Source organism: Bicyclus anynana, chromosome 11 (assembly GCF_947172395.1).
Source record: "Bicyclus anynana chromosome 11, ilBicAnyn1.1, whole genome shotgun sequence".
NCBI classification, from domain to species: domain Eukaryota; kingdom Metazoa; phylum Arthropoda; class Insecta; order Lepidoptera; family Nymphalidae; genus Bicyclus; species Bicyclus anynana.
The window spans coordinates 16,829,768-16,854,748 of NC_069093.1; the positions used below are offsets into that span (position 1 = coordinate 16,829,768).

A 24,981-nucleotide genomic window follows, 5' to 3' on the forward strand; every position below is an offset into this window, starting at 1 on the left:
TCATTACCCGCGCCGCGCTCTCTAACGAGGTTTTATAGTTTCAGAAACGAAACTCGATGTCGAATTATGTTATTGTTCCGAACAAAAACTTTGCGTTATATAACAAAAAATAATTTTATAGGTACGAGTATCAAATATATAAATATTTAAAATGTTGTACGTTTGGAAGGTACTAGTATAAAAATAGGTAGGTTATTTCATTTGGTTGTTTTGTATCAGAGAATAGGATTGAACGACGTTTGCCGGGTCAGCTGGTATGCATATAAAAATCTCGAAATCGAATATTTTTTGCTTCAATACGATGGTAGTGTAGAAAAACCGGAACATGGAAAATACCAAAAGGAAAACAATACAAAAAAGAAAATTGGTTATTTAATTTTTTATAAAAATATTTTGGGTTTTTTTTTAATTTTATTTTAATAATAATTGTCACTCATTTTGCTTGGTTAGTAGGTACGAAGAACACCAGATCATATAGTGCGTAATTTAGTAAAATCCATAAATAATTTAATCGAATAGGTTTACATAAATGACAATGTTTGTAAATCAATCACTGACAAATGTGAGGCTATTCACAAAGTTTTCGCGCTGCTCAAACTCGTACTAAGGCGAACAGATAACATCGTGAAAGCGGGCGGATGTACCTATCTAGCACGAATTTATTTACACGGCAAAAACACCGGCCCGACCAATTACATGCTAATCAGAGTTTTACAATTACTATAAATTGCGCCACCGCCGGTCGCTTTTATGGCTTCATGAATATACACCGTCGCGCAAAATACGCAGTTTTTTAATTGTAATACTTTCGGAGCACGCTGTATGTGCGTGATGTTTGATGACAATTGGACATGCAACATTTTACATTGCACGATAACGAAGAAGAACAAAAAATATTGTTTCTGCATACATTTACTTTAGAGTTAGTTTTCTTCTAACCTTTTGTTTTAGTAGATCTGGAAACTTATACCAAATAAGAAATAATGCTTGGCCCGGATTTTGTTTGGCATGATATAAATGTCGCAGAAGTACCTAATTGCAATTTGGCGTTGCGAATTCGAAGTTTTTATATATAAATGGTTAATTAATATGAATAGGTAGTTAAATCATTTCGTAATTGTACCTAGTTCAGAAAATAATATCTACTTACTCAATATGAAGGATCGATAATCTATCAAGGTCCACGCATCCCACCCCTGGCGACCCTCTTTCATACTTGAATGCTGCAATAAACACATAATTATTATTATATCGCTCTCCCTCCCTCCATAGTGCTCCCTCTTCTTGCATACCTTGTCAAAGCAATCTCTACCTAAACGAAAATAAAGTTGACTTTCAAGTACTAGGGTCATATGAGTTGAGAAGCATTTGGGTTTCTTAATTAAAAAGTAGCGCACGACTATCTCTCCGCGTTTATACAAAAATAGTTGTTATGTACATCGTCATAGAGGTTTATCTATACTAATATTATAAAGAGGTAAAGTTTGTAAGTTTGTCACATTTTTTAAATGGGGTAATCTTCGGAACTACTGGTCCGATTTTAAAAATTCTTTCACCAGTAGAATGCTACATTATCGGGGAGTGCTATAGGCTATATTTTATATTGGTATCATATATATTAGCCGAGTTATCACAGTTTTTGTCATACAGGTCGGACCGAAAATCCTCTTAGACAGACTTATTCGCATGCGCTGCCTTAACCATTGTGTAAAATTGAAATTAATGTATGGAGGCTTTATGTATCTTTAAAAGTTCTACAAAAAAGTCCGCGACACCATATACCTATCTTCTATACATTAGCAGATATAGTACCTTTTGTGTTTTAAAAATTATTAATTTTATATACTTAGGTTTGCGTCATTATTTATGCTACTTAACTTAAATCTTTATCAAAATAAATTATTTAATAATCACAAGGATGTTATGGAGATAAGATTTGCCCTTTATAGTATGTTAGTTAGTTAAATAGTTTCGGAGATAATACAAAATTTCTAAAAGGCGGAATGCCGCTTATGTTTAAGCGCCAACCGCCAAATTAAGTTGAACCTTCCTCTATAGGTTTCTACGTATTTTATAGGGATCAGCATTTTTGGTTACTAAACTCTATGTAGGCGTTTTATCCATTTACCAATAGATGGCGTTGAGCAAAAACACCATATTTTTGTACGGCGCTAGGGAGATTTATGCCGACTACATGATGATCGAAATTGATTGTTCATACATTGGTGTTGGTGGTGAAAAATTTACTTAGATGTTGGCAAGTCGATGTTAATTGTTAATGATTATGTTCTACTTCTAGGCACGTACCACGTAGGTAGTTAAAGTTAACTAGGTACTGTTTGTCTGTCTATTTACGTATTTGCTTTTTAGATTTAGAAACAGAGATTAGAGACATACTTTAAGTTTTAATTTATAGTTTAGATACGTCGTACTTTCTTTGTTTAGGTTCAGGACCAGGTTCAGGTAATCAGGTTTAAACTTTAAATTCAAATAAATAATTTGTAATTTTATTTTATTCGTTTCGTTTCGACTTTCGACTTTCGTCATACGTATTTCGTGTAATTAGTTATTATTTCGTTTTATGGTATTATTTCGATTGTTGTGTATATAAATTAATTAAAACTTAGTAAGTGTAATTATAGTGTTTTGTGTTAACTTAATTTTGTAAAAGATATACATACGTAGTCTATACTTCTATACTAATATTATAAAGAGGTAAAGTTTGTAAGTTTGTCACATTTTTTAAATGGGGTAATCTTCGGAACTACTGGTCCGATTTTAAAAATTCTTTCACCAGTAGAATGCTACATTATCGGGGAGTGCTATAAGTTATATTTTATATTGGTATCATATTTATTAGCCGAGTTATCACAGTTTTTGTCATACAGGTCGGACTGAAAATCCTCTTATACAGACTTATTCGCATGCGCTGCCTTAACTATTGTGTAAAATTGAAATTAATATATGGAGACTTTATGTATCTTTAAAAGTTCTACAAAAAAGTCCGCGACACCATATATCTATCTTCTATATATTAGCTGATATATAGAAGAAAAAAGGCCTTTTGTGTTTTAAAAATTATTAATTTTATATACTTAGGTTTACGTCATTATTTACAACTAAACTTTAATCCTTATTAAAATAAATTATTTAATAATCACAAGGGTATTATGGAGATAAGATTTGCCCTTTACAGTATGTTAATTACTTAAATAGTTTCGGAGATAATACAAAATTTCTAAAAGACGCAGAAATTCCGCTATATGACGCCCGGCGCTTTCATTTACGTAGTTCCCGTTCCCGTGTGAATATGGGGATCAAACATAGCCTATGACACTCGCAAATAACGTAGCTTTCTATTGGTAAAACAATTTTCCAAATCGGTCCAGTAGATCCAGAGATTACCTCCTACAACCACACGAACTTTACCTCTTTATATTATTAGCATAGAAGTCTCTATTTCTCTTGGTCATACCACCACTCTCGAAAGACTGGACCGATTTTGCTAAGGGTAGGAGTAAGATAGAGAAGTTACAGGGTAGGGTAGGGTACGGGTAAGGAAGCGTAGGGGTAGTGTAGGGGTAGGGTAGGTTTTTAAGGCCGGGTTTAGGGTAGTGGTAGGGTCGGGGTAGAGGTAGGGTAGTGGTAGGGTAGAGGTACGGGTAGGATAGGGAAGTGGCAGGGTAGGGGTAGGATAGGCGTGAGATAGGGGTACGGGTGGGATAGGGGTAGGAAAGGGATAGGGTACGGGGAGGGTACGGGTAGGATTGGGGTAGGGTATAGGTAAGGTAGGGGTAGGGTAGGGGTAGGGTCGGGGCAGTGGTAGGGTTGGGGTAGTGATAGGGTAGGGGTATGGTAGGGGTAGGGTAGGTTAGGTTAGGTTAGGGGGTAGTAGTAAAATTGACATCGAATTTTACGCAGACGAAGTCGCGGGCGTCCGCTAGTATAGTATAAAATAGTGGTCTATGCTAACAAAACAGAGTTCAGTAGATAATAACGCCGCAGCAAGTGGTCGACAACATTTGGGGGCTTACGGCAGAAAAATGAGTTATTTTTGATTTATTTGAGCGTTTCGTCTGTGTATTAGTCATTGGAGCTAGTAAAACGTATTTCATGTCGTTGATAGAAAATGTTACCTAATAGTAGCTATACCTATCTAACGTCTACAATTCTATATTTTCCTTACAATATGTAATAATCAGTATTATCTATCACTAAATAAGATAATGTTATCTTTAAAACAGCAATTTCGAACGATTTCAACCTACTTTCAGATAAATATTGATTAGTATTGCGTTCTATCGTCCAATAATAATAAAATACTTCAATCGTAATCGTAAGTTTACCGTTTGTAACTTTGTAAAGTTCTATACGCAATAAATAGATAGGTTTACAAATATATATTCCTAAATACTATTACGACAATGTATGTATTCACATTGTTTTTATAAAATTTGTTTATTTATTTTAATATTGTAAATCTTATATTTTAATTAATAACATATAATTGGATTTTGTTTGTTTTTGTGGTTTATGTTCTGTTTATTATATTTGTTACATACAGATGTATATGCTTGTACTCTAAAGGTAACCGAAAAACTTTACAAAAAAAATGATTCTACAGTAAACCACTGAGCAGCAGACTTTTTCAAACAGCATTTCCTAGAATTGCGCATTCACGTTCGTTCGCAAGCAAACATTCGCATAAATTAACATGCGCGTGTAACGTCGACAAAATAGACAAATAAAAAATCGGCTTCGTCTGTTGAATGACCGAATAGATGTGTGTTGACGTCAGGAGCTTTTGTTTCGTGCTCAGAGTTTATCAATGTCTTTAACACATAGCGTTTATGGTCTGTGTCAATATTAGAAGAACGGAGGGCGGTCGTTTAGTTAGCAGCTGTGTGCACTCCATGTAAGCGTAATTACGTTGCATATCCCGTAGAATTTTGTATTTTGTATATCCTTAATGTGTAGTACTTACCTTAGTTATTGAATAGTGTAGAATCGCAACTCGTCTGATATTACTAAGCTCTAAAAAAGGAAATAATTCAGATAGGTGGACAGAAAACATCAAAGAAATACATTATTTAGGTATTAAATATGTATTTATTATTGCGGGAGTTTATTATTATTCTATAAACGATCCATAGACGATATTTGAAAAGTTTTGTGTTTTAGTTATGGTTATTTTCGTGTGCTTCGGTAGGTACCTACTTAAGATCAGCAGTTATTTATTAGTTATTTACTTTTTGTCTATAGCAGAATGGAATAGGTCTTCGAGTTTTTAATAACGTGTCTACTCCTTTTATATATTTATATATTTCGTATATTCGCCTTCCTACACTTATTTTCTAATCTCCTTCATGAACTTCGATAGCTTCAGGTTAAGAGACTCAAAATCGAAACATCTTTAATTGGATAGGGAAAGGTTAATATTGATTATGTATACAGCTCAAGACATAACTAATATTCTTGTTGTTGTTCATATATATTTTAGTTTTAGTTCTGGTTTTAACCGAGTTTAATATGCATCGTGTAATTATGCATTTTTAACTCATCATGGGAGGCATATTTTTTAATCTTCCAGCGTGAATGTGTGAAACAAACATCGGCCAGCGAGCGAGTGTCGTGGTGTTGTGTTGACAACAATGTTGCTCACAAAGACAATTGCGGCCGTTATTAAAAGTTATGAGTAAGGGCCCTCATCACATTTGCATTTTGCAGTTGTTGCAAACTGTTTTGTTAGCTGACTTTTATTCGATGTTTTCTAAAATCAACATTTACACAGTATACTAGCATAATACATGGCAATACTATTTTTATGTGATTTATAAAACACGGCGGTATGGGGTGCAAACTGTAAGTACCTACATATGAATGACTTGTTCTATAATATTCAGCTTATATTTAGTTTTGAATACATTGAGTGAGTTTAAATGTTTTATTGATGTGGGTAGGTTGCAGTAGCGAAGACTGAAATTTTCTCGTAGGTAACCCGTTCATGTGTGTTTTTAGTCTGACTGTATTTTTGGCTGAGTACGTTAAATTATTTACGTCCGTAGAACTCTTGGTTTTGTAAAAGGTAACCCGATAGGAACCGGGTTGTTAGAAACCATCGCCGCTGGTAGGTTGTTATAAAATCTTTTGCAAATATTTATTTTCCCGGACACGCTTATTCACTAGATCTAAAGCAACGACAACGAGTCACTGCGCCTATGGGTAGATGTTTCCATACCTACCGCATACTCTTGCAACTGTGCCCTTACACAGCAGCGGGCGAAGGGTATTTCTAATCACGGCCGCTCGTCACTAACATTTGGCGTGCTTCACGCCGCAGGGCTGGCGCTACTTACCACTTCATTTTTGAAATTACATCAGTCTAGACTCACACGACTCTGCTCGCGTGGTCCGAGTTTTTTTTATTCAATTTTCATACAAAGTTTATCTACCTAGTTCCTAAAAGGAGGCGTTTCCTTAAAAGTAAATCTCATGAGCGTCGAGCTCATTACTTTACAATATTTTTTTTATAATACATATAAATGACTGGTAATTTTACGGTTATGTTATTTTAGTATTGTAAGAATAGTGTAACTCGGGATTAAAATTTGGATATGGAGTGATTAGTACGGATACCTACACCTAACAGCCTGACGTTATTAACAAACTTTGACGGTAACGTGAAAACGGGAATCAGTATCGTTGATCGTTGATTTGTTTTGTTATTATCGCGACCAACGATAAACGATAATAACCAACAAACATCGCTATCTAGTGGCGCACTGCTGCATAGATGTTGACTCTGCAATGACTCTATCGAAGTATCTCTCTCGATTATGACAAAAATTGTGTTTAGGTAGTTTTGTAACTTTGTAGCATGTATCGAATACATTCTAACTCTCTATATTGTTTCGGGACTACTTTTGGTGCTTTAAAAATAATTTCATGAGTTTGATTCATACTTATATGGAACTGTAAACATAGTCTTACTAATTAATTAAACGATGGTTTTGTATAAGAATCGCTACTTCATATTAGGATTAAATCACTTTTCAACATCATTATCATTATAAGCCTATTTGAAAGCCCATTACAGGGCCAGGCCTCCTTACTTACTCATATATGGTATGGAATATTATAGTAGTATAGATTCTTAAGTACTACTCCAATATAGGTGGCATTCTTACTAATAAACTTCTATAAGTCATTAGTTATGGATATAAAAGCAGAGATTGTCATCCCTAACTAATCACAAGACGAAATTCTCCCTCTGTGCTGCGGCGACCCTCGGCCTGTCTAGGGAACGTGTTTCTCGATTCGCTACGCCCCTAGTATATGCCACAATGTTTCTATTTACCACACAAAGAGACAAGAAATAGACAAATATCACTTAACTAAATAAAAAAAGAACCCGGCCAAAATATATTTTTTGCTATCCTGTATACTCCTTGTAACATAAAATACCTATGTAAAATGACATTAAAAAAAAAAATAACTAATACTAAAAGGAAATAAAGCACAAAGGTTTATTGTTTGATCGTTTATTATTCAAATTTTCTCAGTATATATTAATATTATATACCATATATACTAATATTATAAAGCTGAAGAGTTTGTTTGGTTGAACGCGCTTATCTCAGGAACTACTGGTCCGATTTGAAAAATTCTTTCAGTGTTAGATAGCCCATTTATCGAGGAAAGTTATAGGCTATATTATTTATCCCCATATTCCTACGATAACGGGTACGATGCGGGTGAAACCGCGGCGTCTGCTAGTGATAAATAAAATACAAGCTTCATATTATTATTGAGAATGTTATGGGTATTAAAAACCACACTATATATTAATAGTAAAACACCTCTCTATTGCTTTGTTTTTAGTGTTGTATGCTTTCAGTATTGTAAATTGTAATACTGGCGTGTTGCATAATAATAGTTAACCTGGAAGTTACCAGGCGTCTCATTGTTGGTCTGTACAAACGTTACCGCCTTCGTTCGTGAACAATTTGCTTTGCTGCACTGTGAAGTTTCAATTTTGTAAATGCACATCTGAAATTTAGAAAATGAGCAGGGGAAAGCCATGACAACTAAATTTCCACCTTATGACATCTCTTTAAGACTGAGTTATGTTTGTAAAAAGAATGCTCAAGGGCAAATTCGGCTTAGCTCACCCCACGGATGTTTGCGTATAGAATTTGCTATGATGTAGGGGCCCGCATATCGACATGTATTAGAGAAGATATTTTTAATAATTAGTCGGTCGGGTCGGCCTGCCTACGAAATAAATTATGATAAAATCGATTTAAAATGTATTTTTTCCCCTATTTTATATGTACATAAAATACAAAATATACAAGTAAAAAATAATTATACAATATAATCAGCCAGTAAGTACTACATCAAACTATTTATTTAGAATTGTTATTAATCCATGCAAATACACATTTTATTTACCTAATATAAATAATTTAGCTGTTGTGAAATCTGAAAAAACAAGACAAGAAACACTTTTCATTCTCTGCTATCCTAGTATTTTTTTTCATAGGTCTCGCGCTTTTTATAAATAAAAATTTCACCGCTAAATAATGTAAATAAATTAAGAACAGTATTTTTTCTGTTTTGCATTTTTAATGTGTTATTTTCTATGAGGCTGCTAAACAAATAATTGAGTCGTGTGCTAGATAAGTTTCATTTATATGTATGTCAAAACTAATCGTGCAGTTTTATTTTTATTATCATCATCACTATAACTATAACTCATACTATTATGTGCTATTACCGCAAGGCACAGGGGCCAGCTCCAACAATCAAAAAGGGAGATTCGGAGATCGGATCACCCACCGTGCTCCATAGTGCTATAAGTTTAGGATGACACTGTTGACTCTGTAATGATTACTATCAGATGTTAATGATTACAACCGGAATTGACAACTTACTGCTTTCACGGCACGGGGAACCATCAAATTATTTCACAGTCTGCGAATATTGATTATATAACGTCGAGCGTGTTATCATCCCGGCCAGATATCTAATATCGTCTCTGTGTTCTCACCTTACTAACGGCGAATACTCAGGCATCCAGTATCCAGGATAATCTATCAACAGCTTGCTCTTCAATATGACTATAGATCTTGAGATAATAATAAGTATCTTACGATGCCTACGAAGTGGCGTCAGTTCCTGTGCATCGATATTTATCATTACTGCCTTTAATATTGCAGCCAGTAAACCTGTCATGCCCTGTACTTGCCGTGTGATTAGAAAAATTTAAGTTTAAGTTAATTAGAGAAATGTAATTGTTAAAGTTGTAAAATTTGCTTGAAATCTAGAAAGATAAATGTGTCAAAATACTTGTTCCTCGTTCACGGGATTACCGCCGTGATAAAAACCGTATTTGTACCGTATAACCGTATATTTACAATAGCTCACTTGAAAAGAAAAGTTTTCGCTGATCTGTTCTTTTTGAGAACCAAAAATCGGATACAGAAAGTGAACCCACGAGCAGAGACGGCGCGTATTGAGGAGGTTCCTTGTTCAGTTCCTGGCCACCGATTGCTTGGACCCTCAATCACTCCTACCAGGAGACTTGATGGTTTTAAATAGATTTAAAAATATTTGTATTTTTTGTGAAAGGTATTAAATTTTATTGGAATCATGAATTAATGGAGGATGGTGTTACTCATAAAGTAGAATAATGCCATCGCAGAAGATCCGTACAGCAGTCTGCAATAGACCGTAACAGTAACGCTATACCGGTCCGGCGTCCGCGGCGCCGTGCTATCGTCTATTTACGCTACGCCTCGCTACACTGAGCACGCAACGCGACGTAGTTCTATTCTAGGATAGGGACGCTATTTATCTGACCTAGAATAGAATCGGCGTGAAAATAATAAAACGATCCGCCGCCACGCCGTTTTCTAGATAAATAAATAAACGAACTTCAAACGAACGAAATACACAACAAAAGTGCAACTATTTTATTTTATCGATTTCTTTACATATTTTCAGTACGCTTTTTATTGGTTGATTTAGCTTATTTTATGTGGAAAACTAGGCTAGATTTGTTTGGTCGGAAAATCTAGGGGCACGAATGTCATTCGGCGTCGGATAAACCCTTTTCTTCAGCGCGCGTGATACTAGGCTATCAGCAGTTACTAGGAGATATTACGAGTCGTCGTGAACGTTTCGTGGTGAGTGGGAGCGAGATAGACTTACGCTTGGAATGCTGTTGTTGGAACGGTACCTTGCGGTGAAGGTCAACTGATACGATGTACAGTGTAAGTAGAAATAGAGACTTTAGTGCATAGTTTCGACAAAAATAAATCCAATAAGTTATATCTATAGTCGTTTAGGTATTTATTAAAAGTTCTATTAACTAATAAACTATTCAGGTAATTATGACACCGAAAATGTTGTCATAATTTAATTCATTATAAATTGCACATAATACAAAAACAAACTAATATGGTTTTAAAGTTTTTCTTTATACCTATGATTTATTATTATTATTTATTATTTATATTTATTATTATTTATTATTTATATGAGTAAAAAAATAAGTACTGAAATACATTCTTGTTGCTAACTTTAGTGGCTCAACGTTCCATTAATTTCTTGCATTCATGCATGCCATTCAAAGAAACTAAATGTAATTTTTAAACAATGATGTGAAACATAAACAAGCTCTCTGTACAAATATACTCTGTGGCACTACGTAGAAAAAACAGAGACGGAGTGATGAGCAAAAGCGAGACAGACATACCAGCACGTGCTTGTAGTTTCGTAATCATCTTTTTGCCTCCTCGCGCGACTGCCACTCCGATATTACATCTATCTCATTGTGGGAATTTGTTTCGTGAGAAAAGTTTTTTTGTTTTTGTTTATATTATTTGATCCGTATGCAAATTTCGTTAATCAAGGAAGCGTTCTGACGCGTTGGTAATTCTATACACACGTTTTAGATTGCTTAATGGATTTAATAAGACGTTGTTTAATTGAATAACCTTATTAAGTAAATGACCTCCTTTTGCGCTGAGAACTGGGCCCTCATAGATGATCGGAAAAGGGATAAATACAGCTCAGAATTGCTCTACTAGCTTTGATGAGAACGATCGTTCGTACCCGTAGTTTGGCAGTAGGTACGAACAAATGAATGTTCTACAAAATTACTTATATAAAAACGGGAAATGGTCCGCGGTTTCATCCGCGTAGTTCCCGTTCCGGTGTACATATGGGGATAAAATAAGGCCTATGTTACTCGATGAAGATGTGGCTTTTAAATTGTGTAAGAATTTTTGAGGTCAAGTAGTTTTTCAGTTGAAATCGAAACAAACAAAACAAACGTGTGCTTTAGACCACACGCTAACGTTAAAAGATTGAAGTAAAGCTTTTTTCTCTCCCTCTCCTATTTCCCTCTCAACGACTGTTCACATCGCCCGATAACACTTTTTGTAACGCATTACTTACGTACCTACTCCCCAAATCAAGCGTGTGTATTTTACTTTACAAACGAAGTTTTGTTTCAAAAAAATCTAATCTTTCCTCTATAAAATCCTATTTAATGAGTATCAAGTGACAAGGTTCTATATTAACTTCAAGGTTATAACTAGCTGAGAACTATTGTAAGAACACTCCATTATACATTTTTAAGGCTAGCCTTTTCGAACCTGGGACCTGATATAATCTGAAGCTACCTTTACCACCGGATCAACAGCAGTTTAAAATTAATAAGTAGACCGTAGATACCTCGGGCCGCATGTAAAACCGACGTCAGCGCCCGGAAATAAAACCGGTCCAGTCACATTTCAAGCCGGCACAATTGATTACTGACCCCACGGGATTACAAATTTACTATTCACGGGACTGTACTAGGGCAACATAATGTATAGATGATCTTATTTTTAATCATTTCGGTATATGCCGTTTGCCGACAAAAAGTCAAAGACCTCTCAATGGGAGTTTACAGTTAAGTAAGCATCTATGCTCATAATGCAGTCCTAGTGCAAAATTGCGAATTCACTGGAAACCACAGGTACGTTTCGTACAGGTACTAAAAGATAGACGTTTTTACACGCTTTTTTTTACATGAAGGTAAAATATTAAACGTAGCTTCATCTTTTAGTATACTAGAAATTGTTGCACTTTTTTGCCATCTAACTACACAAACCGGCATTTTTAGGGAGCTCAACGAAAACGATTTCATCATCGATTTAGAAAAACAGATTTAAAAAACAGTTAGATCGTTGATTCTTGATCTTTGACAGAGGGGTAGGTAACGTCTGGCTAGGCAGGTTCATAATCAATTTATCTGAGGTGTGAAATGCTAAGGAAGATAAAATAACTTTAAATAGTTTAAAAAACTAAAAAAAACACACTTAGCACGCACTGATTTTTTTTTTCGTAATCCTGACAGCAAACCCTTTCATTTGATATCCATATCATGGGGGTGGATTTCAAACAGCTAGTCCGTCAATTTGGGGAGGCCGCCATATTGGATTTGTAATGAATTTCTTAGCTAGTCATGTATTGTCATCAGAACTCGGAGCGTGTGCAAAATTTCATCCTAATCGAAGAGCGGGGAGTGGGTCAAATTATGATTCCAAGATTTTCTTACATACATAGTTAGTTACAAGTGAAGATAATTAATTCGTGTTAAAAACACGAAGTGTGAGATGATCCTCATAATAATCCAGGAATCAAATGAATTCAGTTCGCATCATCTAAAGAACACGGGCCAGGCCAGGCTTACTAGCTTCGTGTAAACCTCGCTTTATTACTGTGAACACTACTAGCCACTTGCCGAATACGAAGACCCTTCAGTTTCCGTGTTCGGCTAGTGGCTAGGTAAATAATAATAAGACTTATGCACACTAAACAAAAATGTCTTTATTACCACAGATTTTCTACTAGTACAAAATCTATGTTTATTACGTAATTGCGCGACTACCCGCGATATGCGACTATCGTCATTGCATATTTTTCTGCAATAGGTACCTATGCATAATTGCATTTTACATATTTAGCAACCACATCATTAATTGATTCATTGATTCATCATCTACTACATACATGTAAATAAAATTAAAGTGTATGTCTGCGATATGAATATACGTAACTATGTTTCTCAAATGCTTTTAGTTTACCTAATTACCTACTAGAGATGTGCCGACTATGACTTTTGCCAACTATCCGACTAGTGGGTTTGTTAAGAGACCGACTAATCGGCCAAGTAGATCATGGTTTCGGAGTGATACTTGATATTTAATTTATTAAAATGCACACAACTGAAAAGTTGTGAGGTGCATGCCCCGGGCCGGATTCGAACCGACACCCTCCGAAATTGGAGGCAGAGGTCATTTATCCCTCGGCTCTCACGGCTCTTAGTTTAGGTACAGCTAATTTATGCGTCGCCTGCAAGTATGTTTATGTTTATCGTTTAGGTACTTGGCGTTTATTTTCTTAATTCTTGTTCTTGAGTATTGAATGCCGAGCAAGCGAAGGATTATTAAAAAAAGGAATCCTGAGCGTCGCGAGACATTCCCTTTAAAACTAGTGGCCAACTGCGATAGTTGCCGACTAGTCGGCCCATCTACTATTTATCTATCTAAATATATACGATACTTAAACACGAATGAACTTTTTGTTTTATTTTTGTCTGTCTGTTTGTCTTGGCTAATCTCTGATACAGCTGACGGCTCGGGCTTTCACTAGAACTACTAGGTATGTAGAGCCGTGATAGCCCAGTGGATATGACCTCTGCCTCTGATTCCGGGGGGCGTGATGGGTTCGAATCCGGTCCGGGGCATGCACCTCCAACTTTTCAGTTATGTGCTTTATAAGATATTAAATATCACATATCTCAAACGGTGAAGGAAAACATCGTGAGGAAACCTGCATACCAGAGAGTTTTCTTAATTCTGTGCGTGTGTAAAGTCTCCAATCCGCATTGAGCCAGCGTGGTGGACTATTGGTCTTAACTTTCTCATTCCGAGAGGAGACTCGAGCTCAGCAGTGGGCTGAATATAGGTTGATAACGAACTACTAGGTAGGCATGTCTGACTATCGCAGGCTCCCAGTAGGTACATACGGTGACAAGCACAAACGCGTTGTGCACAAAATCACGAACATTGACAGGAATTTGAGTTGACAAGCTTTTGCCTATAAAATGACAAAGGTCTGGTCACACAGGCTCTTACCCCTTCAAGGCTTGTCCCATTGACCCTTGTCTATTGCTATCGGTTAAAGGCGTTCTGGAGATATAGATGTAGTACGTATACCTACAAATTATGTGATACAGCGATGATATTTTCGACAATATACAATTTGCCTAATCTATACAAACTAGCCCTCTTCCCAACGTTTCACCCGCGTGGAAATACTGGAATAAAATACTGCCTCTGACACTCACAAATAAGTGGGCTTTCTATTGGTAAAATAAATTTTAAAATCTGTTAAGTGGATCTAGAGATTACCCCCTACAACCTCGCAAACATTACCTCTTTATAGGTCGAGCCGACGTCCTCGGTTTCCTAGAAGATACCTATTCACTCTTGCTTTGAAGGTGTTTGAATTATTAGTGTCAAGAAACACAAACGCCGGAAGGGCATTCCAAAGTTTTTGGTACTAATTAAAAAATGTAGATGCAAAACGTTCGCGGACGTTGTAAAGATCCACTGTTTTTTTAATATCTTCGGTATAGTATGTATGAAGAAACTTGTGCCATTTGCCAGTCATCACTTCGTCGCTTCATGGCAGCCCTTTGCCAGAGGGCTTTAACGTATCAATCAGTTCAACCTAAGCCGATTATATCCACATCTTAACAGTAGGACCTATACATGCAATAATTCGTTGGTCATATAGTGATTGACCCTTATAATTGTTTCTTGTTGATCTTCTGAATATGACCAAATATGAAGAAACAATCATACATTTAGATAAACACCGGCGTGTTGTTAGTCTGAAATTACGATAGACAAAAGATGTAATTAAGAACTATCCCTTTTGCCCTTTTGTATATGAGACCTTGCAATGTAGACTAATAAAATCGTTAAAAATATTAAAGTTAGACATTAAGTAAATTAATAAAAACTCGCAGTAATCGTATAGACGCAGTAGCAACAGCAACTGTACAAGCGTCTACAACTGTACAGTCGTGTACAGTGCGTGCACTATTCAACTGAAACGCTCTCGCCATATTATTTTCCGCACAAAATAAAGTGTTATATATTTTTAATGAGCGGCTGACTGCGAGTACGCGGCCCAATGCAGATATAAAACCTCATTGTTGTGATTGCAGAGACGGCCATGACGGTGGGCGTGGCCAACGTGCTCTGCGACGACCGCCCCGCCCCGCTGGCGTGGCCGACCCCCGCGCCCGCTCCCGCGCCGCCTCTCTGGCAGTACCCCGGTGAGTACCTCCTACGAATTCATGCGAGCCTGGTAACTGCGCGCCAACTGCATTGCGAGAGCGGCGTTTTAGCGTTGCCAGCGCTCCGCTCTAGTGAAATACCTCCTGCGGTGTCATGCCGCTTTGGTAGCGGCATTGCAACTGAGTTTGTCCGTTGGGCCTTTTTACTTGTGTTTTTTTTATTAACCCACTTTTATACACACACACTATCTAGTTGAGCTAGTTGCTAGTACCGGTAATATTAATTTGGAATGTTACGATTATTTAACGTATTTCTTTGTAACGGTTATTTTTTTGTAACGTTATTTTTTAAAATCGTAGGTGATTTGCATACGTTAAAATTTTATTGCGAACTACCTATATTAAGGAAAATAATAATTATAGCGTCCCAATTTATATTGGTCGCGAGCACGGCGTCGGTGAAAAGTGTCGTAACCCAAAATAACTTGAGCTGCGCGCACATTCGGGCGCAAGTATCGATATAGGCGCTCACGATGCGACCGGTCGTTGAAATGATGTAATCAGCTAACAGCCTCCCACCACTTTGGGTCTAATTTGTTTTTTTAAAAGGTCCAAATTCTCTTTTTGGGCCGACACTCGATCCCGTTTATTACGGCCACCGGTTTCTTTCATCGAATCGTTTTATTTTCGTTTCGTAATGAACTAGCCGAGTGCCCACGCCTGCGGTTATTTCGTGTACAATGACTTTGGTTTTTGTGTTTTATTTTTTGCATAAATCGTCGTTTTCTATGTTCGAGCAATTCAATAACGCCTCGTTAAGTTTTTGTCGCTTATTAGGCTGTTATGGAATACGTGGTTAGAATATAATGGGTACATTGTGGGAACGCGTTACTTTATGATTCGATCAATTGAAAAGTTGACAAGCTTTTTGCGTTTTTGCGAAATTTATTGAGTTACGTTTACTTACATACATCCTGCTTGATAGTAGATTGTCCTATCTGAGTCTATCGTCCTACCGTCAAATACTTTTTGCTTTAAGTGTTTCGAATATTCAACTAGCGGGCCCAGTCAAGCTTCGCTTCAGCTTATGTGCACTTCTTTCCTACCCCTACCCTACCCTACTCTCACCCTACATCTACCCTACCCTACTCCTACCCTACATCTACCCTAACCCTACAACACCTACTCTATATCTACCACTCTTAACGCACATTTGAGTTCTATAAACTACATATTTATATTTATTATTCAAACCATGTGCTGCTTCAAGCGATTTTAGTTAATATTTTCGTTAATATTTTTAGTTAATATTTTCCGCCATGAATTTTGCACGATCTTACTACCTGAGTAAAATCGTGCAAAATTCATGGCGGAAGCAGACAAAACTTGAGAAAAAAATTAAAATTTTAATAGTGTTGGCGAAGAAAATAAATGCGATATCCAACTTGAAGTAATTTATGCAATCATGAATATTCAATATCAATGTTTACTGTTCCTAGAATTAGTTGTAACTTAAAATATTTGATCGTTAAAAGGGAGCCGACGAGATGATCGCCTGGGGCGCTTTCAACATTTAATCCGGATTTGAGTTAGGTATGGATTTCATTAATTGCCAAATGGAAAGCCTCCAGATACAATTGCTGTACCATTGCACCTAAGATCTGTTGTGAGTTGTAGTAAAGTTGATGTTAAAGTAAAATTAGAAAAATATAATGTTGCTAAGAAAAATAGGAATTATGTAGGTACATACATAAAATTGAATAAAATAAAAATGTGTTGAATGTCATCTTCCCTTTATAAAGTTATTATTACCCTTGGAATTTAATCAAAATTTAGCCTCTATTCATCACTATCGTGACGAGAAAAATGATGGAAATATGGAGATGAGTACCTGCTGAGGGTATTTATAAAATCGCGTTTACATTCCACCGATTTATCAATCTTTCGTGTACCACGGGAAAATATATTTAGCTTGCCCCAAATCTTAAGAAAACCTTTAAAACTGTCCAAAAACTAGTTAGAATTAAATTCAATTTGCGTTCGTTAGACTTCAAGGAAATTGTCGCACACAGAAGGAGGTCAGGTCAGGTCAGCGTTCGTTAGACTTCAAGGAAATTGTCGCACACAGAAGGAGGTCAGGTCAGGTCAGCGTTCGTTAGACTTCAAGGAAATTGTCGCACACAGAAGGAGGTCAGGTCAGGTCAGGAGGAAGGAGGTGCTATTTGCACTTCAACATGTGTGTGTGAAAAATGTATCTGGATAGTTTATCTACCTAGACACGAGATTGCTTTTGTTGTACCTATGTATTTAAATTAGATACTGTAAAAAAAGAAAATGCCATGCTGACTTTGTTTTGGAATTTATAATTTTTGACATTTAAAATGTAAAAACAGCTTTGAATCTAACCAAGTAGATTAATACTTTTTGTTCTCATCGACTTAAGACGAAGCGCGTTCACGAAAAGTGATCTCGTTATTTACTATTCAAAATGTGTGAAAGGTTCAAAGAATCACTCATCATTACAAAAATATACAAAAATCATTACAAAAATATCCTTTTGCATACTTTATTTACCAATGCTTATACTAACCATTACATCAAAAATTTACATACGAGTAATTAATGTATCTACAGTTTTTTGCATGGCATGACAATATAAAAAGGTGCTTCAACAAAGTTGCACGTAACCCTAAACCCAAACCCAGTAACCCACGTCAACCCGAGCGATTGGACCGATTCCATGGTTCACCGTAATATCGCTTCCCACACGCCAAGCGGAACTCTTGTCACTCCCAACCCATAAATTATCCATCATCCGAAAAACAACATGCAAAAAATAACCGTAAAAAACTCATTTATCGATAACTCTTGAACTAGGGGCAGCCCTACATTAAATCGCCCGCCTTCTAAGCTCCGCCTTCGCGACGTCTCAGCCAATCAGGAGCGAGCGCGGTTCTAAGGCCGCGCCTAATCGGTGACGTCCCCTTACTGTTTTTAGTGTTGTGATTAGTTGTTGTTTTTTTAACGATTATTATAGTGAACGGTTCACGGTTAAGAATTTGACACCTCACGCGATAGCATCGGGCACGGGAAGAGGATTAGAGAAGTTAGTTTTTGAATTATTCGCCCATTTTGATCGATAACATAACGCCTCAGCGATCGTTGCGCGAGGATTAATCGGATTAGGTAATTAGTCGATTTCTTTTCACTGAAATGCGTAACTAAACTTGTAACGGATTATTTAATTAAAGTTCGTTAACACGAGGGACTGCATTAGAGCTATTAAACTTTATATTTTACGACCCTTTTTATTTTCCCACCTGATCGATAGGTAATAATAGGTGATTAATTTAGTTTAAATTGGACTATTGATATAATAGATTTACGATTCGGTACAAGTGATTGATATAGATTACAACCTCTAGGAATTAAATTTAAATTTAATAAATTTCTTAATTTTAAAAAGAAAAAAATACCTTAGTCCCTTATCCCTTTAGATATAAAGATGTCTTAATTTAGCTGTCTTAACTATTATTCAATAGGTACCTATACACAGTAAAGTACCTTAGTACCTACCTATTTAAGGAAAATTAAAAACTTCTAATGTTGAAGACAAAGAGTGAGACTCTTAGCTAGTAGCTAGTCTTATTCCAACAAATCTTCACTTGGCCGATTTAAAAGGGTTAGGCTAAAACTTAGAAAAGATGGAGATGCATGAACCGGCTTCGTATCTTCGCCCTCCGAATCGAAGGCAGAGGCCATATAAAAGTCTTCCAGTGCGCTGGTAAAATGGTGACGGTGGTAGATATACCTACCTACTGAAAAATAGCTCCTGGGTACACTCTCCGAAATATATTATAAAGGCGAAAGTTTGTGTGTAAGTGTGCTAGTGTGAAAGTGTGTAAGTATGTTTGTTAAGCGATTTGCCTGAAATTTGGAATGGAAATAGATTTACTTTGGATTAACACATAGGCTACTTTTCATCCCGGAAAAATCCATGGTTCCCGCGGGATTTGTGAAAAACTGAATTCCACGCGATCGAAGTCGCGGGCGTCCGCTAGTATAAATACCACTGAAGCCTTTGTGCACAGTGGTATGCGCGGTGGTTTTACAAGACGGAGGTCCCGGGTTCGATCCAGGGCTTGATTGAGGTTTTCTTAATTGGTCCAGGTCTGGCAAAGACGTAACTACCCCCAAGCAATTTAGCGTTCTGGTACGCCGGATAATTGAGTCGTGATAGCTAGTGCATATGACCTCTGCCTCCGATTCCAGAGGATATAGGTACCTCCAACTTTCCAGTTAAGTGCATTTTAAGAAATTAAATATCATTTGTCTCGAACGGTGAAGGAAAACATCGTGAGGAAACCTGCATACCAGTGGATTTTCTTAATTCTCTGCGTGTGAAGTCTGCCAATCTGCATTGGGCCAGCGTGGTGGACTATTAGCCTAACCCATCTCATTCTGAGAGGAGACTCGAGCTTAGCAGTGAGCCGAATATGGGTTGATAATGTTGTTGAGATTATAAACCTGTAAAGAAGCAGCATCGAGGCAGTCAGGCAGTGCGTGACTGCTAAGTATTAAATCCAGTAGCAATCTAATCCGCCGCGCAAGCAATTCCTAAGCCAAGAACGTCTAGTTTAGCTATTTTCCTTTTTTAATTAGCTATGTGCAATACTTACGGCTTCTCTATCATACTATTAGCATCTTGCGGTTTTACTCGGAACAAAACGTACTTCAGATTATTTTAACTAAGTTTATTGGTAAGACGAAAGTCTTCGAAAAGTGTTGGTCGCTGACTTTGGGTCTTATTAGAAAGCTCAAAGTCACAAAGCAGGCGATGGAGCGAGCTATGCTTGGAGTATGTCTGCGTGATCGAATCAGGTATGAGGAGATCCGCAGACGAACCAAAGTCACTGACATAGCTCAGCGAGTCGCGAAGCAGAAGTTGCAATGGGCAAGTCACATAGTTCGAAGAAGTTCGCGCCGCTTTAATAGATTTGCTCTTTTTGCTCTTCTTGTTTCATAAACTATTGCCCACTATCTATAGGTATTTGTAAGATTTTATAGTTTGTATGTTTGTTTGTTACGATTTAACTGAGAAACTATTAGACTGATTTTAAAAATTCTTTCACCATTGGAAAACTACATTATCAAAGAGTAACGTAGGCTATGTTTTATCCCTGTATTCCCGCTGGAATGGGTAATAAACCGCGGGGTATCTAACATAAAATAAAAAGTCGAAGGTTGTCCGTAGACTTCCAATACATTTGAAAATGCTAAATAATAGTATGTCGTGGGCTGGCGGCGGGTCTCAACAAAGTGCATTAATAAATAATTAATCGCAGAAACAATCGTCGATACAAAAATCGATTCGTATGCGACGCGCCGCTTAGCTCCCATGCTTGTAGGGCTGCTACCTTCTTTTTTTTAAATATCCTGCCTACTAATTTTTTTTTTTTGGGTAAATTCTCACATAGTAAAAAAACTCGGTAAAATTTTATAACGGTGTGTTAAATCATACTAACAAACAAAAAATCAAAAACTTTTTTTATTTTTAGTTTGTTTTTAATTTTCACACCTTTAAGTTTAGTCTTATTAGTTTAAATATATTTAACTTACATATTTATAGAACTGTCTCTTTTATACACGGATAACACCTTGGTCCTTGCACGGCTGTATCATGAAGGTAGTGGGTTCGTATTTTCGGTTAGACTACAAAAATATTGAGTTTTTCCTAAAGTAATCTTCGGTAGTTCTGTGGAGCTGGAAAATGGTGACATTCAATGCCCCAGCTTTAGAGAGCTCGTTAAGTCATCGGTCGCGGTTATTATCATTAAAATGTAGGTACTCGTAGAATTGCCAGGCATCGCAGAGGTCTGCATCCATACGTAGTTGAGTCTCCTGGACGCATATACGAAGCGTTTCAGTTCTTCATTCCTGATCCGCACTGCAAAGTTATTGAATGTCTTCCGTTTTAACTACCACCTACAAGATGGGTTTATTCCAGTCAAGAGTGAATAGGCATCTTCTAGGCAAGCGCTCGCTCGCATCGCTTACTGTCAAGCATGATTGCAGCGAAGCGCACGCCTATAATGTAAAACAAAAAAAAATACAACCAATCTTCCAATACCGTATATTTATAACATAAGTTTCGTTATTAGATAGATAATTACAATTAATGAAGTGTCTATAATATTAATTATTATGAAACGAGTGACAACCCTAATTATCGGGTATTCTATGCAACGTTGTAGCCAACTTTTCCATATTTACGAGACTTGTCCCGTGTGTTTTAATCGTAGGGTATGTGTGAAATAACACTAGCGAAAGTACCTACTATCATGATTTTTTCACTCATCTATTTATTTAGATACAGGTAGACTTGAATTTTAAATAATATTAATATAATTGCGTACTACTATATTGATATGCAAAGAAACAGTGTTTTTTTTTTAAATTAACAGTATTTTTACTGAATTTTTTTATAAAACATACAGACGAATTGAGAACCTCCTCCTTTTTTTGAAGTCGGTTAAAAACACTGTCCATTTCCTTGCGGGACTTTTGCCCAAGACAACTATTACACAATTCCCTTTCTGCATACGTGTCGGCTCAAGGCTCACTGCAATAACACTTTACTACAATGAATATGAATATGTGAAAAAATATATTCACAAATTACGATAACTAGGGCCGGGTTTACTTTCTGAATATTGTCGGATAATCTAAACCTACTTTTATTTTTTGCCATTTTCTTGCCTTATGTTAAATGATGTAAAAGACAAACAAAGACAAAACTTTTGAATAAGCTATCCGACACTTATCAGAAAATGGTGAATTCGGCCCCAATCATTTAGAAATGTCCGCTGGTGTGGGTTTATCTGTAAACCCTATCCGTATTTTTATCTCTTTTGAACACATGTAGGAATATATTTCCGACTCTTTCCCTCACTCAAATAGACGTGGGTGGAATAACCGGCCTTTAGTAAAGTAAGAGACGAACGCCACATATCCTATCAAATTAATACAGTTCTGTTAATAATTGGTTGCCAATGTTAAAAAAAAAATTTTTTTTTTTGATCTTTTGTTGATAGTTAAGTACCTACATTATTTTTTTTGACCCTGGGTAATAGCTTTTACGCATCCCGAATGTAGAGTGCACACCTGCACAGTTTTAAGTTTGTAGATAAGTCAAATTATTTGACTATTTAATAGCAATAGAAATACCGTAAAGTGCATACTACACTAAATTTCGTTAATTAACAGTAAAAATGTAGGCTCAAATACCTATTAGGAAATATTCTAGATTAAGTATAATATATTTCGGACTACCTACTTGATGAATTAAGTGCTATAAAACACTGTTTGTACCTACATGTTACACGTTAGCTACTTACAGGAAAACAGGAAAATGTATTTTCCTGTATTTTTGTTCTACAGAGAAACATAGAATATAAATGTTCATTTCCAACAAAGATAAATAACTATTAATAATTATGACTTTAAAAACGAAATATTGTCTCTTATGTTCTCTTCGACCCCTTAATGTAATTATTGAGGCTTGAAATTATTCCCTCTTAATATTAATTATATTTTCCAATCCTGCTTAAATAATTTTGTAATATGTTTACATGGTACGACGTACGAATTTTAATACAAGCGGTATATCACTTGTCACATCACTAAATGTATTCACTGAACAAGAAACATGATGCGTGTCAAAATTATTCATGTTCGAAAATCCATTTGGAAGGGGGCAACGAGTGACGTCAGACATGTCACACGGTGACGTCACACACATTATCACATGGCGGCGACACTGATGTAGTCAGTGGGTAGGAAAGGACGTGGGCTCCTCGCCTAGGGCGGGATTAGAGCGCAATTATCGCGTTCCGTGTTTTGTTTTCACGCGTTGCTGATTTTTTTGGTCGGATTTCTGGTTCTGTTATAGTAATTGTGGGTTCCGTGTTCACAAGGCGTTTGTTAAAGTGTTTGTTTCACTGTTAATAATAAAGAAACGGCTCCTTTGGTCCAGTGGTGCACATGTGGCTTCGGATTACGAGGATCGAGGTTCGAGTCTTGTGTTGGAATATGAAATACTGAGCTTGTTTTTATTCCCACAAATTTTCAGTGCAAATTCTCAGCCTGTATTTGGGAAGTGGTGTTACACCAAAGTTATCTTCATCTCATCAGATCTTCAACTAATAGTCATTATAGTCAAACATTATCATATTGAACCCGCCAACCCGCGTTAGAGCATCATGGGTTTGAGCTCCATATAAGAGGAGAGATGTGTAGGGAGCGGTTAAAATTGGCTATCTGTGACTTACTTGTTTGTGTACCTAATTACAGAAACTATTTCTTTTCTCCCCAATATTTTATTAATCAATATGATTTTTTGATGTCCCCAAACTTCAAAAACTGTTGGTTACCTTACAAACTTTCAGTTTTGTCTTATGGGTAGGTATTGCTAAAGGTGAATCGTAAAAATATATTTAGTGTGAAAAATTGTATGGTTGATGTATTGACTTGTCTTGAATCTCTAAATCAAATATTTACAAACATAACTCATCTTGCAGTTGGGTAAAAATAAATAAAAACTTATTTTAAAAAAAAAAAATTCTTAAGTGATTTCGATATTAACTTAAACTAATTAATTTTCCAAACCTTATAACAACAAATACAATTACGCCACAAAATAACTAAAGAACCTCAACGTTTTTGTTAATCGTTTAAAACATGAGGGCGACTTCAAAATAAATGAATAGCAAATGATGTGGAATCCAGCTGGAATCCATTTTTCTTATTCCCACCGGAGCATCGGCATTCCAGCGAACTCGCCGGAAGCGTCGAGATGGAATACAAATAAAGTACCATAGAAATCTTAATGACAGGGCGATAGAAATGGCGTTTACGCGTGCGACCCTAACTCAAGCAGTACGTAATCGTCACTTTCAAGTACATTTCACTTATGTTTTATAACATCTGGACTGTCTCGTTCTATTAAACAGCAATGTATGTCTCACGCCGCGTAATGTTCAAATTCTACAGCCAAATATTTTTCGCGACACCGGTTCCTATTATAATAATAATTAATACTTACATTTGGAAATGCATATGAATTCAGAAATTAAAATTTTGGATATGACTTGGAGGGGCCGAGAAAAGCTAAACTTTAAATTCTCGCCTATGATCGTATGTGCATTTTTGGGTATCTTGAAAAAAGGGTCCAATCTTCAAGTACTGAACCCTTTCTCGGTTCATTTTTTTCGACATAGTGACTGAAGTAATAGTCTAATAGTTTGTTGTGAAAAACGCCATTTCTACTGCTTTCATTTGAATTTCTCTGGAACTGCCCCTTGCGCGTTCTACACATTAATGACATCAGTTACACATAAGAAGACACGTGGGACTGGTGCTTAGTCACAACTTGTCTATATCTAATGTTGCAATACGTTCCGGGGCATGCACCTCCAACTTTTCAGTTGTGTGCATTTTAAGAAATTAAATAACACGTGTCTCAAACGGTGAAGGAAAAACAGCGTGAGGACACCTGCATACCAGAGGATAGAGGAGATAATTTTCTTAATTCTCTGCGTGTCTCTGAGTCTGTT

General features: G+C 36.4%; 1 protein-coding gene across 3 annotated transcripts in view; it reads left to right on the forward strand.

Moving 5' to 3' along the window:
- The window catches only part of LOC112058583 (protein winged eye), a 119,532-nt gene that overhangs the window by 82,719 nt on the left and 11,832 nt on the right, over positions 1-24,981 (forward strand). For all 3 annotated transcript variants that reach the window (XM_052884509.1, XM_052884508.1, XM_052884511.1), the window contains one exon: positions 15,296-15,406. In XM_052884509.1, the coding sequence (XP_052740469.1) occupies positions 15,296-15,406 (111 nt within the window). The remainder of the gene's footprint in view (positions 1-15,295; positions 15,407-24,981) is intronic.